This window comes from Alligator mississippiensis, chromosome 14 (genome assembly GCF_030867095.1).
Source record: "Alligator mississippiensis isolate rAllMis1 chromosome 14, rAllMis1, whole genome shotgun sequence".
Classification (NCBI taxonomy): Eukaryota; Metazoa; Chordata; order Crocodylia; family Alligatoridae; genus Alligator; species Alligator mississippiensis.
Genome location: NC_081837.1, coordinates 5595539 through 5613047, shown reverse-complemented (window position 1 = coordinate 5613047; position 17509 = coordinate 5595539). Strand labels below are relative to the sequence as shown.

Genomic DNA, 17509 nt, shown 5'->3' with positions numbered 1-17509 from the left:
ACCTGCTTGGGCCCACTCAGCTTTGTGTAGAACAGGTCCAAGATAGTGGATCTTGAACACTCCTAAGCACTGAATTCTGTGCAGGTCCATGTGGGTCTGATTCTCCCCTCTGCAATTCCCTCCATGGGCCTTCTGAAGAGAAGGAGGTGTCTGTGCAACACACGATGGGGTAAATGTCACCGGGGGGTTCAGTCTACATCAGCAACCTCATTCCACCTGGGGTTTTAAACAGGAGCTTGGAGTCAAAGACAGATGCAGTGGATGGATGCTAGGAATCAAAGACTGGATGCACAGGCCCACCAGTGCACCGGTTCTTCCAGGTTTATCCTTGGTCTCCCACTTACCCGCAAAGAAGCAAACCAGCATGCCCATGAATTCTGGAGAGATGCCTTCTTTGACTTTTCCTCTGGCTGGCAGTCTGAGCCCTTTAGCCAGGGACTAATGGAGCAGGCTGTTCCCCTTTAGCAGTGGGGAGGCAACTTCAGGCCATGCTGCATCCTTGCTGTTCTTCTCCATGTTCATGGAAAGGCTGCCGGTCTCTGTTTTACTTTTGCCATTCAGAGATAAGTTAGCCAAGCTCACTGAGGCTGCCCATTTGGCATGGCTAGAACAAAACCAGTTCGCTTCCTTTTGGGAGCTCCTGTCAAGACTTCTTTGGATGCGAACTGGGTTTTTTGTTTCCAGGAAGTTTCATTTGAGACTCATTCCAAAACACCAGCTCTTTCTCAGTTAGGGAGGAAAAACAGCTAGTCTTGTCCATTATGATTATGTAGAGCTAGCCCCAGGGGCTGGGTGCCAAGGGAAGCATCTAGTGCCAAAAGCAGGCAGGAGCCTATAGCTTAAATGATGGGTTCAAGGACAATATCATTTTTAGCTGAAGGGAGTGATCAGTTCTGGAGGTTACCTAGTCACGTGCTGGCTGCTTTGCTACGTCCGTGCCAGTACTCTTTAAATAGAGCTATATCACCGTAAGGCACTTGATTTCATGCAGATTCATTAAGGTTCCTACGAACTCCTTCACCTATCAGGTGTGACAAGGAAACTGGACCAAAGTTTACCCTTATTTTTCACCCTCTTCATGATGAAGCCGTCTTCATTTACAGTCCAGCCTGGCATGCGTAGAGGAGGTGTGATGGGAGAAAGTGGGGAAAATGTGAGGCGACAAGGTCTGTGTTTTGCCTGTGCCCCCTTTTGTCTTCACCAGTGAGCTTCAGCAGGGGGTGGGGTGGGGGGGCTGCAAATGACATTTTATTCCTCTCTCGTGAGCGTGCGTGTGCGGGTGCGCCGAGCCCGTTGACCCCCCTGAAAATTGAAATAATGATAATGCGCGTCTCCTGACTGCATCAAAGTATCAGCACATCAAAAGCCAGGAGGCATGAAATGCAAATGATAAAGTGAAAGCAGATGGATTGTGCATGATCGCCTGATGCCCAATGAATTTTAAAAGGTGCCGGTTCACATGGGGAGAGGGGCTGAAATAAACACGTTATCCCTGCAATTTTTTTTTGTTCTTGCCGCTCACTCCTGACAATATTTTTTCACACTTCAGCGAGCAGCCTCTCCATCTCTCTCTCTCTCTTTCTTTCTCTCCCTCTCCCTCTCTCTCTCTTTTTCTGTCTACCTCACACACGTCTCGGGTCATGTCGTTGCAGCTCCGGTGGAAATAATAAGATATAAACCACGAGGTTGTTATTTGCATAGAAATAGCATGGAGCCCCAGGCAGCATGGGAGAAGGACACAGAGATCATTTGTCTAAAATTTTAATGAAAACTTTTGCTGAGGCAGAGATTTTTTTTTTTTTTTAACTTTCCCTTCCTCCCCCCCAACCCCTCCCCCCACAACTCCCTTTCCCCATCACTGGCTTAACGTGGAGCGATTTCAAATGAGATAGATGGCATGCTGCCTATCATAGCGGAGGAATGCAGTAACACGAACATTTCCTTGGGTTCCCTTTTTAATAGAAGTAGGCCTGAAGAGCCTTGCACTCCCAGTTTGATGTACTGAGCACACGGTTCAAGGCTTGAGAGCCATGCTCCATTTAGGGGCACACATCATGGTTGCCGCTCCTTAGTTGACTTGTTTTTAATTAGCTTGCATTTTTGGTGCCTTTATAAAGGAAATTATAGCTCTGAGACAATGTTGTTCCCTTAAACAAACAGTTTTTATCAGCTAGACTTTATATGCGGGCATATATTTCAGGGTGTTGTGGAAGCAGAGACCAGACTAGGTCATCAGAATGGGGCCAAGACTTTCAGAAGTGGGTAGTGATTCGAGCAGGCTCTGTTTGTCTTGGGTCTGACTGGAGAGACCAGGGGAAGAGCCCAGTTCTTGCAGCAAGGGGAACGCCAAAAAGCAGCCTCCCTTTATAGGAGCTCAAGTTGAGGCTTCCAAAGCAGCCAGTCCCTTCTAAAAATGTTCATTTTAGCATGCAGATGCTATGGGGTGAGGGATGTTAGCATTAAAGGGAGAATGGAGCAGGGAATGAAAGGCAGGAGCATGTATGGGTGTGTTGCCTTGTCCCATCTCCAAAGTGGGAACACCAGCAGCCGTTGGCCACCTGGACCAGAATCCTGTTTTTAACCAGACCCAATGCTACGCATGTCTAGAGAAGTGAAAGAAATCCTATGGTGGATTATAATGGAAGAACCTGTTTGCACAGTATGGTTTTGACTGACTCCTCTCAGATGCTGGCTTCCACCCTGCAGCAGGAGGGGTTTGCATCCCTGTCATTAGATGAGAATAAAAAAAGAATGGAACGGTAGGTTTTTGCCATAATCTGGTTTTGAACCTCCCTAAGCTTTTGCCGAAGGATAGGCCTGCACAACGCACAGGACTGTAGCACTGCAGAGGCCATCGTGTCTGTGCGCTTTGGTTGTGATAACAGCTGCACAGCTTGCCTCACCTGTGCATCTGGCCCTGCTGCTGCTGTCTGCGAGACCCTTGGGAGATCAGGGTGTATCATCAGGGTCTCAGGGCAGATGGTCTGAAAGCTAATGCTGTCACCCAACTCAGTCCTCTCACAATCATTGTGGGGCTGGCAGCTTAGTGGGCAGGTGGCCCCGGTAGAGAGGTGACACCCATCTTTACCGGTGACACCTTCTTATCGGTGTCACCCTGGTAAAGAGGTAACACGCATCTTGGTGTAGTCAGTCACTGATAAAATGTAGGGTGCTTTGTGCTCCCATAAAATGAGGCACTGTCCTGTAGCTGCTTACTCTTTTTGGTCCAGACTTCCTAAGTTGCTGCCTTTCCACCTTTGGAGCATCCCAGGCCAGAAAGGTGGGATGACAATATATGCTCCCTTAAAAATATCCTGAAGTTCTAGGACAGAAATGGATGAAAACACATCCCTGCTCCCAAAGGTCCATCCTTCATTTTTTAAGTCTCCCCGCTGTTTTGTGTTGTGTGCTTTGTACCAGACCTAGTGGATCGTAGGGTCCCTGACTCCTTCACTTGATCCAACAAGAAACCACAGAACTGTTTTCTATGGAAAAACCATCCTCTTACATTCTGAGGCCAGATGATATTTCTCCCACATAAAACAAAGTGGCCAAGCCTTGGAAACAAGGTGCTTTCTCTCCCACAACTCTTCATACATGCTGAAATGGACTGTGTGCGTGCGTGACAAAAGCTCGGTCTCTTTTAGCCCTAGCGTGAGCTCCTGCTTCAAAGCCCCAGAATGGAAATAACAGGAGAATGGGAGAATTGCTGGTCTCTGCGTGGGGTGGACATAGCAGCGTAAGCACTCCTTGCCAACATCGGCCTGTGCTGGGCTGGTCATAAGCTATTCCCTGGATTCGCCTCAAAATAGAAATAAATATGAATTGTTGAACCTGAAGGAAATTCCTATCTCATCCCAGAGATGAGAGAGATAGAAAGAATGGCCTCCTCTTCTGTCGGTTAATTTATGTGCTTTCAATAAAGTTTAGGTTAGTCCTTAAATTATGATATAGATATAGGGGAAATAAAAAACTCAACCACGGTTAGCTTCTAGCAAGTCTGGGATTCAAATATCCATTCCTGTGTTGGATACTAGCTTCATAAAATAGCCATTCATTTCTGAACATACACACATAAATCTCCCTAATGTTACTAGGAGCAGCACACACTTAGCTGTTTTATTTTTTAGCAGCATGGGATACCTACAGATAGCTGGCATCAGCTACGTGTCAGGAGCTCTTTCTGGGTAGAACAAGAAATTGGTACAGCTGTTGGCAGCTTTGGTATCATCTGGCTAGGAGATCGGGATTATCAGGAGAACATGTATGGGCGACAGTGCCCTCTGATGGAGAGGCCTGCTTTTGTCTGTAGCATGGGTTTGATGTGGCTAAAAATGAATGGATATTATTTTAGCAGCTCAAGTTTATCCCTGGGAAGACTAGGAGCTAGCAGCTCAAGTCTATCCCTGCAGTGGATTAGAAGAATCATTTTAGATCTGCAGGAGAGGACTCCCTGCCAGCTCTGTTACATCTCCAATCCAGGCAATATATTGTATATTTACATGAATGTTTTACACGAGACTCAGTCCTTGGCTGGGAAAACACATTCTGAGGCTGAACGTGGACTATAAGGGTTGGATCTGGGCACAGCCTTATTTTTAAAGATCTCTGCATGCTGCATTTTAAAGTTGGCAATGTCCCACAGTTACTCTAACAGATTAGAAAGGGAGTTTCTCTGTGTGCAGTTTTGTTTTGGATGGATGATGATCATCAACACAAGTACAAAAGTTGCTTTTGTGTATGTGAGAGACCAACAGAAAAAGATCAATGGGAAGTTTTCTATTTGCATTTGCAACCTGCAAAGCATGGATCTCTTGGAAATAGACTTAAAACAAACGAATGCCAGCACATGTCCAGTGACCTTTCCCGGATGCAGCTTTCATTAATGCAGACAGTGTTTGTGCGTCAAGTCATTAACATGATAGGTACCATATTGTGTCATAATAGGGTAGTATACATGTCAATCATGTGCCTATGAATGAGTCCCTGAGGACTTGTTGATACAACAAACCATAATTGCTGTAAGGATCGGTTTGACAATCTGCATTAAAGAAAAAAAGAATCCCTAACAACCCCTTTACACAGAGCCATGAGGGAATATCCGTGCATTTTAAGATCATCTCTATACTGTCCTGCCTTTCTTGGGTGGAAATCAGACCAGCATTGCTGTTTTCACGGAGGCCTTTGAGATGTAATTTGTGTTGGTCTGAGCAAAATGTTTGAAAGAACTCAAGGCAAGTGGGCAAGACTGTGCCACAGTCACCAAAAGGCCTGCAGCACAGTATGCGGGTACCCACACAAGCTTTACATTAGCTAGCTCAAGTGCTAGGAGCGGCCAGACCACAGCAGCACAGGCCAGACGCAAGTAAATTAGCCCCCACAGATCAGTTCTGCCATGGCTGGATGTGTCACTTCCAGCTAGCTCATGGATCTTGGCACGGCAGTTCAGCTCTTCTGCAGCTGCGGTGTTGGCATATGCAGTAGCTGGTCATCTCAGCAGACGCAGTGTGATGTGATTGCTAGTCTCTGCTGAGCGGGGTCCTGAGACTGGGCAGACAGGTTGGAGGGCAGAATAGAGGTAGACTGCCTGGATTTCATGGGAGGCACCCACATGGTACCCGCTTGGGCACCCACATGGGGGTCGTAGCATGTTGGAATGAGGTTCATTGGCAGAGCTGTGCTGTGGAGCAGGGCAGGGAGGGCAGCGGCCGTGTGTCACATTTCATCTGTCGGCTTCGCTGGCACCCCTGTTTACCCCCCAACTTCACAACATGAAAAATAAAGTAAAATTCCTGTGGGATACACGCTTCTTTTATTCCCCTTTCCTCCAGTAAAATGCAGAAAATGTGAAAAGCTCTTTCCTCTGCTCTCGCCAGCGAAGGCTTGGTATCTGCTCAAGATGACTCCAGATTTGGGATTAGATCAAAGCAATCATGTGAGAGCAATCATGTGAGTTAGGACAGCAAGTGCCATCCCTGTCATTCAAAGAAGCATTATAATTATTAATGCATGATATGAATCTTTCTGTAGTGGCGCAGCAAGACTATTAGGAAGGTACGTGTGGGTGCAGCGTGTTGGAGAATGCTAATCAACGAGGGCCTAAGAAATGTCAAACGGAAATCGACACTCCGGCAGCATTAAACATTTGTCGGTTCCTCTTGTGCATCTCACCAAGGTTACCCTGCTCTTGGATTTGCGTGGTGGTGGGGGGAGGGAAGGAAGAGGGGCTGCGGTCTCTGTGTCTTGGGTGGTTACATCAGAGGATGCTGTGTGGGAGCCACAGTGATTTGCTCGGGGGCCTGGGGAAGCCGGTTCACTCAGCCGTCTTGGAACAGGTACAGGATCTTCCAATGCACTGACTCCCCTGCCTTTGCCAGTCGTTGCTCTGCACCCCAGCCAAGTGGGTTAGGAGCCAAAAGCAGATGACAGCTCGGGTAAGGGTGCCAACAGCAATTGCGCAGCGCAGGGAGAGAGTATGTCTTGTTCTCTTAGAGCCGTGCCCTTGAGGGATGGGCCAGTGGATGCACTTTTTTTTTCGGCGAGCCGAGTACATGCTGCAGTTGGCTCGCTTGGTTTTTGCTCGGTGCAGAGGAATTCACATCAGCAGGATGGATGTGTTGGACTTCAGGCAAATGCCATTGCTTTAAAAAAAAGAAATAAACAAACACCAATCTCCATTAATACATTTTATTTTTAATTGCCTTGTTTTAAGTGGTTATATTTGTATATTGTTCCCATTAGAGACGATTTACATTCCAGACATCCCATTATCAGTCCCTTTATGTTTGCTGAGGGAAGAAAGTCTAATAGATTTTTGTTTGACTTTTTTCTCCCCCTCACACAAGTATCCATCACTTTTTTCTTTTTTTTTAATACCAAGCTCTAGTGATATAACCCTGTGTGGATAGATACTGGCGTTGGGTATCCGTGGCTATTTATTGCTGTGAAAAGAGGTGTTAACTTTTATGGGTTGGCCCACTTTCAGCCCACCGAAATTTTCTGCTCTAGCTTCTAGTGGAATTACGGTGCATTGTTAAAATGTTTCTACATTTCACCCAGTAGTGGCTGCATTTCGGTGGGTAATGATTCAGATAACCAAATAGGGGTAACGTTGCCCAATCCAGTGGAATATTGCCCCAGTAAAAATCAGAGGTGGGTGAAACCCCGCTGGTGTAAGTTATACCAGTTTAGGTTTCATCTGTTCTCTTCCATCCCTGAGTAGCCATGTTCTGCTAAATGTAAAGAGCGTATGACTCGCTTCCCACTGTTTAGTGCTGGGATACTTATACCCCAGCACAGCTCTCCGTTCCCAACTGCAACCCAGTATATATATGTCTGTCCACCCCGAGTGAACTGGGTAGTGAAGACAAGCCCTTAATATGGTTTATGGGACTGGCCTCCGGGATCTGAAACTCCATTAGAGACCAGTGAGAGTTTTTTGAGTGTGGAGGCCTTCCAAAACAATGGGCCCTTGAAGACTGTAGAGCGTATTTAGTATTTTTCATTTATCATTGTCTTGTTGCGGGACCTTGGGCAGAACACCTCGCCCCCCTACCTCTTGGAGTTAGAGCTGGCCGGGAGTTTTTTGACAACATTTTTCATTGGGAAGTATGAGGTCATTGAAACAAAATGTTTGGGGGAAGGAGCCAGTTACAGCAATTCCCCATCTCAGAACAATTTTGAAATTGCAAAGGAAAAAAATCCCTTTTCTGGTTCAAAAGGTGTTTCCTTTCAGAGTGTAATTTATTGTAAGTAAAGAAATATTTCAAACTGTTTTGAAGTTACCAAAACAAAACATCTCGGCCGGATTTAATGTTTAATTTGCACTTTACCAAAATGTTCAAAACGATGAATTGTTTTTGTCCTGATTGAGGACTGACATTTCCCCTCCTGCCCAAACCTTGCGGTTCTGGAAGATGATCCCCTCCCACATCCATGTGGCATTGCTTTCTGTGCAGTAAGGAGAGTGATCCTTCCCTATGTAATAGGGCACCCATATCTTGGTTCATGTGTACTGGGGCAGTGCTTTGAGATCCTCAAGAGAAAGGTGTTGTAAAAAATGGTTGTGGCCGCCTCTTCCCTAGTGTCCCTCAAGAGCCAAGTATATTTGCTCCCAACCCAACTCCCCCTCCAAAAAGACTCCACTGGCAACGCTTGCTTCTGGATTTGCAGTCAGTAGCCATCTCCAATAACCATCAGGCTGTCAGCTTTGCGGCTCCCCGCCCCAGCTCCCACCTCCCCCATCACTCACCAGAGGAAAAAGAGCTGGAGCCAGAGCTTGAAATATATCATGCAATAGTGTATCATGAATTTCTTGTGAATCACATTGGTGAAGCAGGTTTATTTATTTCAGAGACTTTAAATCAATACAAAGTAGGTCTCTTAGTTCTGAAGCTGGGATGGAGTGTGAAAAAATGAGCCCATTGTACTCTTAAAACTTTGGGGAAAGGAGATGACAGCTATATAATTCCATTTACCAGGCACTAGGGGCTTTAATGTGAAGGTGACAGGGAGCTCTTTGTGCATTTAGAGCACCATATCTTCTAAATAAAAGATCTGTAGACTTGATAGTGGAGTATAGCTCTGACTTTAATAATCTCCAAGCATTAGACCGAGCCAATATGTTCCCAAGTCAGAAAGGTCCCCCACCGAACGCTCGTAAATTAAAAGTGCAGGAACTGCACACATTCATAGATTAGAAATGCAAGAACTGCAATCCGTTTCCAGACAGAGAAGGGGTGTCTGGGTTCTTGCCAGACCCAAGAAACGGGTCTGTTTAGAGGCACGGCTCTTGGCTCTTTGTCATTCCAACGTTCATTGGCATCCGAACCCAGCTCTGTTCTCGTGTCGTGAGTCACCGCTGTTCCATCCTCTAATAGCTTAATGTGCCTGCTAGAAGTGCAAAATGATCTCAACGAAAGCTGTACGATTTGTTGAGAGTCAACTGCAGAAAATAGCACTTGGGCTTTAAGTCTCTACAATGTGATTTTTGATGAGACCATTATTTTGATGATTTCTTGCAGTTTATTAAAGCAACCGGCTATTTATAATGGCCATGGTTTGGTTCTTTTTCTTTCTCCTCTTCTCATTTCCGGCACGCGGCGTAAGCCATGCTTTACTGCCGTGAACATTATTTGGACAGAACGCCGTGTTCAAATCTTACGTGAGTGAAGATGAACATCGTCTGCTAGGAACATAATAGCAAGTCCAGGCACAGTATTTAAAGTTCCTGTTCTAGCCCCCTGCTTTTGGTTTTTCTGATCTTTCATCTCAGCGGCACATACAGGCCACCTAAGTTTGCAAAGAAACCTGCTTTTCTAGCAGACTGCCCGAGTTAACCAGCTTCTCCATTGTTGCAAATAAGCTGGAGGGAAGGCTACAGATCTTGAAGATTTAGAGGGCTGACAAAATTATTCATGTGCATGGGGAACATGACGCACTTGCAAATGTATTGAAGGGGATTTTCATGGGAGCAAAGGGCAGCTAAAGTCTCAACTCTGCTTTGTGCCTTTCCAAATCCTCCCCCAGTATCAGCAGAGCTGTGATGGGCCATTTTGCCAATGCAGTCAAAGTAGGAAAGAGGTGCCTGGTAGTTACCAATGAGGTAAATGTTATCTGATACTACATGTGCACAAAAGGCTGTGATATGTAGAACACTACATTTTTGAGGCTAGGTACCTTACCACGGTTTAATTGAAGACTAAGATACCGCACATGTATGCACACGGGCAGTTAGAGCAGCCAGTATGCTGTAAAGTTGCACTGATCCATGCAGTACCGTGTTTATACTCATTTCATCCATAAGACTCTTGCTTGCCCCTTTCCTGAGGCTGCCTGAGTCTCCCTTGCCTCTGAATTTCAGGCTGGAGGTGTTTTTCACCACCGACTCTAGGATCTGCTACTGAACACACCTGCCTGGCTGTTGGGTGTTTGCTGCTTACAGTGGGTGTGTAATAGTTTGGGATCCAAAGTTCACTCCTAACCAGTCTGTCTCACTGCGGGCCTTTTGTAGACCTGTCAGTCATACTTGCCTGTCAGCATTTTCCAAATACACACACGTCTTTGCTGCCTGTGTGTCCCACTGAAGAACACCCTAATTGCATAAGCATCGACTCCTATGATTTTCCTGCTATTTCATTCTCTTTCAGCCTTGGACATTTTCTTGCAGACACATTTATACAGCAATATGCATTGCACCATTTAAAATTGTTAATTGGAGATTGAATTACTTGTCAGCCTTTAAAAATGTAGTCCTCACAGGTCAGAGATGAGGTGGTTAGTGGGGCTGAATGGATGAGCTATTGCATTCATTTTTTCTCAAGCCAGATGATCATTGTCTATAAGCTGGCTAGCCCCTCGGTGCCTTTTAACCTCTGGCACCCTTGCTGAAATCCAGTCTGCAGCCACCTGTGTATGATGAGCTGGCAGGATCTCTGGCCAGTTCCCAACAAAACGGGGGAGATGCACGTGGAAAAGATGGGGGTTTATGTGATGGAGAGGGTAATCCAGCTGATCTCATTCTAGCTGGCAGCATGGAGTTTGGTCCTTAAACCCCTTGAGCATGTAGTCCTTGGGGTCCCAAGGATGCTTGCTTTATTTAAATCATGCTTTAAGGATTGCACCTACTTTGGCCTAACCCTCCCATTGCACACAGGCAATAGGTCACACACGTTGTGAGCTAGCATTCATCGGTGCAGCTTTAAACAGTTTTTTTGGAATCATGATGCCTCTCCTAACATATAAATGCCCCACACACCTGGTGTTACACAGGGATTTTACTTGCACAGAGCCTCACCAAGCTGTGCCACTTCACTCGAATGTCTGGAGCACTCGGGGAAAAGGAACTGCATATTTATCTTGATCTCCAAAAAGGGATTTCAGAGCGAGAGCAGGCAGTATATTAGGCTGTTTTCATTGCCTGTCAGCAGCCGTAAACCTGAGCTGTCCACAGTGTCTCTAGATAAGCAGCAACACTGGCCCATTTTGCATGTGTGTATGCTTGCATTAGGTTGCAGATGGGAAGTTTAAATCCTCTTTATTTTTATTTTCCTACGTGGAAAGAGGGAGCTGGGCTTGTGTCTTGCATCTGGAAGCCAGTTTCTTACTGTCCCTCAACCTAAATCTTCACTGCTGGCTTTTCAGCTTGTGGCAATTAGGGCTGCTCACGGCATAAGGTTTTTCTTGGTTCGGAATAAAAGGGTTTGGAAGTTGAAAAAAAGACAGGAACTCCTGATTCCAAATCCTGCCCTTTCGCTGCCTCCTAAAATATTGGGGAAGGCATCCAAGCCTCCTGCCTCAGTTTCCCTGTGTGCAGTATTGCAGTCACACCCCTCTCCAGGGTATGGACGGACTATCACAGTTAAGTGAGTTAACAGCAGGGAGGGGATAGACCCTGGCTCATTTAGGGCTAACTTGCCCCAGTTTGCGTTTTATTTACCCCAGGGTAATTGTAGACATGCATCAGCTACCACACATCAGCTGCTCCAAGTCCTTGCCCGCTGTTTACTAGCTGTCAGGTGATCCTTTAGCCAATCCCTGCACGCCTGTGATGTCAGCTCCCTAGCTCTCCAAAAGAAGGAGAGCTTGCATTTGGCCATGGGTGCAAGGCTGTGCCTGACCCCAGCCTGGTTCACTGACCCCCTCGAGAAACGAGATCCGATGCATCCAACCATATTTCACGCCCAGCAAAATCTTTGGCAGATGCACATGTTGCCTGGTCCCTTCTCAGTCCCAACACCAAGGCTGAGTCCTGTGAGTGCATCATTGCACTCCTTTTTGCTGGCTTGAGAGTATTTAACGCTGGCTCGAGTCGCACACAGGAAAACCCCAGCTCCCAGATAATGGAACGATTCTCACATCAGGCTTTTTTTTTTTTAATTTTATTTTCAAGTGAACTTTGAAATAATTAACCCCCTTGCTAATTCCATTGAACTCCCTCTCAACGAGGTGAGTTACATCCCCTAAGGGCTCATTTGAGAGCATCGTGCGTTTGGCATTCACGAACCTGCCTGCCTTGGAGACGGCGCTGCCTGTGACCTGCCTGCAGCGATCTCTGGGCAACCCCTGGCCCCGAAAGCTAGCTGAAGTGGGTTGCTTTCCGGTGGGGGAGGGCAAGTGGTGGGGCATGTGGTTTTTTAAGATCCAAACGAAGCAGGTATGTAATGCCCTCTGTCTGTTAGAAAGACTCGAGCCATAAAAATAACAAACGGCATGTATTTGCTAGAATGTCAAAGTTATGAGTTTATTTTGTAATGATGTGCTCCTGCCTTCATGAGGTAAACTGGCCGTGGCAGAGGTGTTATTAGTAATATGGACTCAGTGGAGCAGAAAGCGAGTGACCGAGAGATCAGTGTATCAGTCAGTGAGAGGGCAAATGGAAAGAGACAGCAGGAGAATGAGAAAAGAGCTGCGGTGCCTGGGCTGAGATTAGAGTTGGAGCCAGGCAAGAGAATTGAAAGTCCAGCAGTCAGAGGCTTATTCTTCCTGGCCTCTCCAAGGAGCCACTGGGGCTTTGTCTGTGCCCATGCGGGTTACTCTGGCCTCTGTGTAGGGCTTTGGTTTCCCCCCTCCAAGGCCTAAGTCCCTCTGCCACACCACTCCTTCACAGCAGTGGCAATGGTCAAGTGAGCTGAACGTACGCTCCAGGCCCTGGAGAGATGGTCCTGTTCCCTGCTCTGCTGCTGTGTGGCTGCATCTCCCCGGTCCTCAGTTTCCTCCCCTGTGAAACTTGACATAATCGTGACTGTTGCTACAGTACAGTGAGGTGGGTAGAGAGGATCCAGACGTTGAAGCTGCTCAAGGAGCTTTGGGCTTCATCGCTGCATGGTGCATTGGTAGCGACTTACTGGAAGGGTGAACTGGAATGTGCCTATCTCCTCAAGCCAGACCCAACAGAGCCTTTCTTATGTTGCTTCACGTGATCCGACCTCTCTTGACAGGTGCTTGGACGGGAGGTGTACACCTCAAACAACCAGCTGGGTGGGATCCAGATCATGCACAACAATGGAGTGACACACAGCACCGTGTGCGATGATTTTGAAGGTGTCTTCACCATTCTGCTGTGGTTATCCTACATGCCAAAGGTAAGCCCTGATGTCATTGCCATCACTCCCCTGCCTGTCATTTTTTGTCTTGTAGTTAAATTATGAGCTTTTTGAGGCAGGGGTTGGCTTTGTCCGGTGCTGAGGGTGCTGAGGAATCCTGATCTGTGATGGAAGCTCTTAAGCACTATGACGGTATTAAAAAAAATAACTCAGTGTTAAAGGAAACTGCATTGCTACCTAGGAACTCTGCCCCCCACACCTTCACATGCACCTGCTGGCATCCGGGCTGTAATAGTCTGGGCAGCAGAGGAGCCTCCAGACATAGTAAGATGGCTTTTACAGAACTCAGCCTAAAAGGACCTCCTCCCCAGCCCTCATTTGTAGTAGTTAATATATGGGGAGGTTGCCAGGCAGCAAGAGGAACGCACAGGTCACCTTTCTTCAGGAAAGGGTGCATGGAGCGAATCAGGGGGCACGGTCACCTTTTTCAAATTAAATTGCACCCCCGCCTGATGCTGGAAGTGTCTGAAGTTCAAGAACAAATAAAGTGCAAATATGGCAAATGAAGTCTTTGTGTCCTTCAAACACTTAGGGATCATTCTCAGACTATTGCAAAGACAATGGGCAGCTGCTGTCATCGGGGTTGTACAGAGGAGGAGCGGGAAGCTTTCTGGGTGTCAGAAATGGGGATGGTGTCAGCCAGTTCCTTTTCATTTCTGCCCTTTGAAGTAAAGTCACCAAGACTTGAGGATGATTTCAGTCTTTTCTTTATTTATCGCAGAGTGTATCCTGCCCGGTTCCTATCCTAAGTGCCAAGGATCCAATAGACAGAACTATTGAGTTTGTTCCCACCAAGACTCCCTATGATCCCCGGTGGATGTTGGCTGGACGTCCTCATCCAAGTACGTGTGTGTTTGACGCCCAAAATGAGCAGTAGCTCATCTAACGATAACCAAGACTCTAACCCGTGTTTTTAACTATCTTGTTGCTTGGGCATTTGCTGGTACTAAGTCTAGTTATCGATAGTATAGGAATGATGCTGTATTGATGACCCCTGTGTTACAGCATCAGAGTGGTGTAGTTGTAATTAGAAAGGTTATGGGGGAATACTGTATTAGCAAATTATTTCATTTTAAGTAGCAGCACTGCAAGGAAAATGCACCCCAGTGACTGGGATGAACTAATTTATGGCCAAATCTCGCAAACTCTTATTTGTGCACATAATTCAGGGTGCTTCACAGACTGGGATGAACTAATTTTAAAATGGCCAAATCTCGCAAACTCTCATTCGTGCACATAATTCAGGGTGCTTCATAGACTTCAGTGGGATTGCTCATGTGAGTAAGGACTAGTCGCATAAAAGTTTGCCAGTTCTTGCTCATAGTCTGCACATATTGAACAGGGAAGATATGGGTGAGTGGGTGATTGAGGAAGCTGTCAGTCATATTTTGGCAGACTGCAGCATCACAAAATGAAACAAAATAGGTGGTTAGTGAAATCGAACTAAAGTTTAAGTGCTTATCTTCTGCTTTCAGATGTGACTAAGGCAGCGGTTCTCAACCCTCTCAAAGTTGGGCCACCCTTCACCACTTGTTTGAATGTGGCAGCATCCCCAGTTGAGAACCACTGTTGGTGCTGCCTCGACTTACCTCGGTGCTTCTCAACTGGGGTAGGCTGCCTCCATATAAAACTGCTGCACAGCCAGCCCGGGAAGAGCTTGGCATGTGCATGCTCTCCTCCTGTGTCAGGGCTGCGATCAGCCTCAAGCAGCCAGGAGCTACATCAGGCTATGCAGCTCTTTCTGGTCTGACCTCCCCTACACTCTTCTGGAAACAGAGACTCAAGTTTCTGGAAGGAGCGTGGGAGGGGCTGGTCTCAAAGGGGCTACAGCCGAGCCAGCTCTTGTCTGCTTTAGGCCGATCACAGTCCTGCTGAGACAGCAGTGTGCACAGGGCAGTTTTACCTGGCTACCCTTGTGGGGCCCCGGTTGAGAATCACTGCTGCAAGGTGTTCAGGTTCTTAAATAGCTTTGACTTTCAGAGAGACTTGAGTTCCTCAGTGCTAAGCCGGCAGACAAGGTTCTTCGGGTGAATCTGATATCTTTTATTAGACCTCTGTTTGAGAAAGGGAGTTGGGCACTTAAATTGCTAATACCTTAATACTGGCTCTGCAAACCACCTGCATGGAGAGAGAGGGCGTGCTTGGCGGTGGTTCATTATTGTGCTAATTCTTCTTGTCAGAAGCGGAGGAAGCAGTTTCTGTGCCCTGGGCGCTGGTGGCCATGGGCCTGGCAGCAGTGGTGGCTGCCATTCTTGTGTCCCCTCAAAAACAGTGCCTGGGGCCGGTGCCCTGCTCACCCACCCCAGTGATGCTTGTGTTTCTTGCACGTGCAAGGTTTTACTGCTGAGAATGCACTTTCCCTAAAGTGAAGTGGAATTTTTTAATTTAAAAAATGTTTCAATGGTGAATAAGCCTGAGTGTGTTCAGACTTGAATGGCAACCTGGAAAGGGGGCTGTAAATGATGCCTTTTGTTTTCTCTTTGCTTAACAAGAAGCATCTTGTGATATCCAAGCCCAGCTTTGATTTCATCTCAAGTGGCCCTTCTCCCACACCTGCAAACATGCACAACCTGTGCACCCTGTACTGAGGTTTGAATCTATCCCTGAGATTATCCAGGTCCGCTCCTGGGCTTGAAATCTCCCCTGCATCTGTAACTAATCAGGAAGCCACATGAATATTGCTTCTCCAAGGGAGAGGGAGCTGGTTGGAGTTGGGGAAGCGGGGGTGAGATCTGAATTCTGAAGCCCAAATACATCTTAATATTTTTCATAAATTATAAAACAAGAATTACTGCTAAGAGAATTAAAGTGGCATAAAATAGCATGAAAGAGCTGAAGTTTGAGAGTGTTTGCAGTAAGGAGTTACTTTGCAATTAAGGGGTTGCATTTCTGAAACTTAAGAAATACATTTGACAAAAACTATAAAAGCCCTTATCCTAGAGGAATTTGTCTTTCAGTAGCCTGGCAGCCCTCACACAATAATTGCATTGGAACCACTGCAAATCCAAAGCCCTGCCCCTCCTTCGCGGGTAGGGGGCTTTGCAAGCCATGTGCGTACCAGCTACAAACTGGGTGACCATTATCCCTGCTGTTATTAATGAGTTTCGGTAGCTAAAATGAGATCTGTGATAAACTAAGTTTTCCGTTTTTGGATAATATTTTTTCATCATCTCTCCAGTGATTCATCCAGCTGTCTGAGTGCAGCTAACGCTGGCTTCCAAATCGAGTGACTTCAGATTTTAATTTAGTGGAAGCGTTAAGAAAAGCAGATGATTCTCCGTGATAAGTTAAAGCAGATATCTCCTAGGTGAAAAGTTAAAGCCATTTATTAGAGGAGATATTGCCGTGATATTCTTCAAACTGACGCCCGACACGAGGCCAGAATCTAAACGATCAGCTTTGGGCTCACGATAAAGAGATAATTTTGAAATGGATGGTCACATTTTACAGTGGGGCCACAGAGGCAAGGAATGTAGAACACAGTAATTACAAGTTTGGTCTTGATAAAACACTCTCCATCCTGTTTAAGTCAGCAGAGGTTAGCTCGCTTGGATCTCCACTTTTAATTGGTTTTGGACTTGGGCTTGTGGAGGCAGAGGCCCTTGTTCAAATTAAAACATTGCTCAGGAGCTACATGCCAAGGGCTAACACAGGGGAGACTGTGATTTTGCACCAGCTTTGTGAGAGATCTGTGCAAAGTGGATACCCGCAGAGAGCAATTTTTATTGCCTGGGTGGGTAGAGTTTCCTGGCTGCTGTAGCTTGTATGATCTGGAGGCATGTAGAAACCAGTGGGGACCTTTTTGCATTTCCCATCTTTTGTTAATGTTGGGTTAGGGACTGTGCAGGCAAAGATCAAAATGAAACCCCTCTGTAATGCCCTTCCCTTAAAAAACTAATCCCAAGCTGAAGTCCTGCCTCTGACAACCCTAGGCTCCAAAAATGATTTTTGATTGCAGCTCCTACCTACCTGTAAAGAACTGAATAAAACTCTAGTGCCCAGGCATCCCTGTTTCTAGAAACGCATTCAGAACCTGGATCTAAATCCAGACTGTGCATCTTGTGTCCATCTAAGATGGATGCTGGGTTGCCTTTCCAGATGGTTTACTTCCATCTTGCAGCCTGACTCTTCTTTACCCTTATCTTTGATAAATATCTGGATTATGGCTCGGTGATCTGTTGAAGGTTCTGTTTTCTGTGCCCACCTTGCCCTAAATTATTGTCATTGAACAAGTTACCCGACTTCTCTGCCTCCGTCCCCCATGTGCAAAATGGAAGCGATGCCATAGTGCTCCACAGAGGTGCCCTGAGAAATAATTCAGTGTAGTAAATACATTCATAAAAAATATCCTGTGACTAGACGAGTTATCTGCTCCAAAACTTTCAGCTCTTTTGAATATATAAAGA

At 46.3% G+C, this 17509-nt stretch overlaps 1 protein-coding gene across 7 annotated transcripts in view; it reads left to right on the top strand.

The window, feature by feature from the left end:
• Positions 1-17509, top strand: part of ACACA (acetyl-CoA carboxylase alpha) — a 182349-nt gene that overhangs the window by 120699 nt on the left and 44141 nt on the right. For all 7 annotated transcript variants that reach the window (XM_059717405.1, XM_006276473.4, XM_019493301.2 and 4 more), the window contains 2 exons: positions 12939-13082; positions 13825-13945. In XM_059717405.1, coding sequence (XP_059573388.1) covers positions 12939-13082; positions 13825-13945 — 265 coding nt within the window. The remainder of the gene's footprint in view (positions 1-12938; positions 13083-13824; positions 13946-17509) is intronic.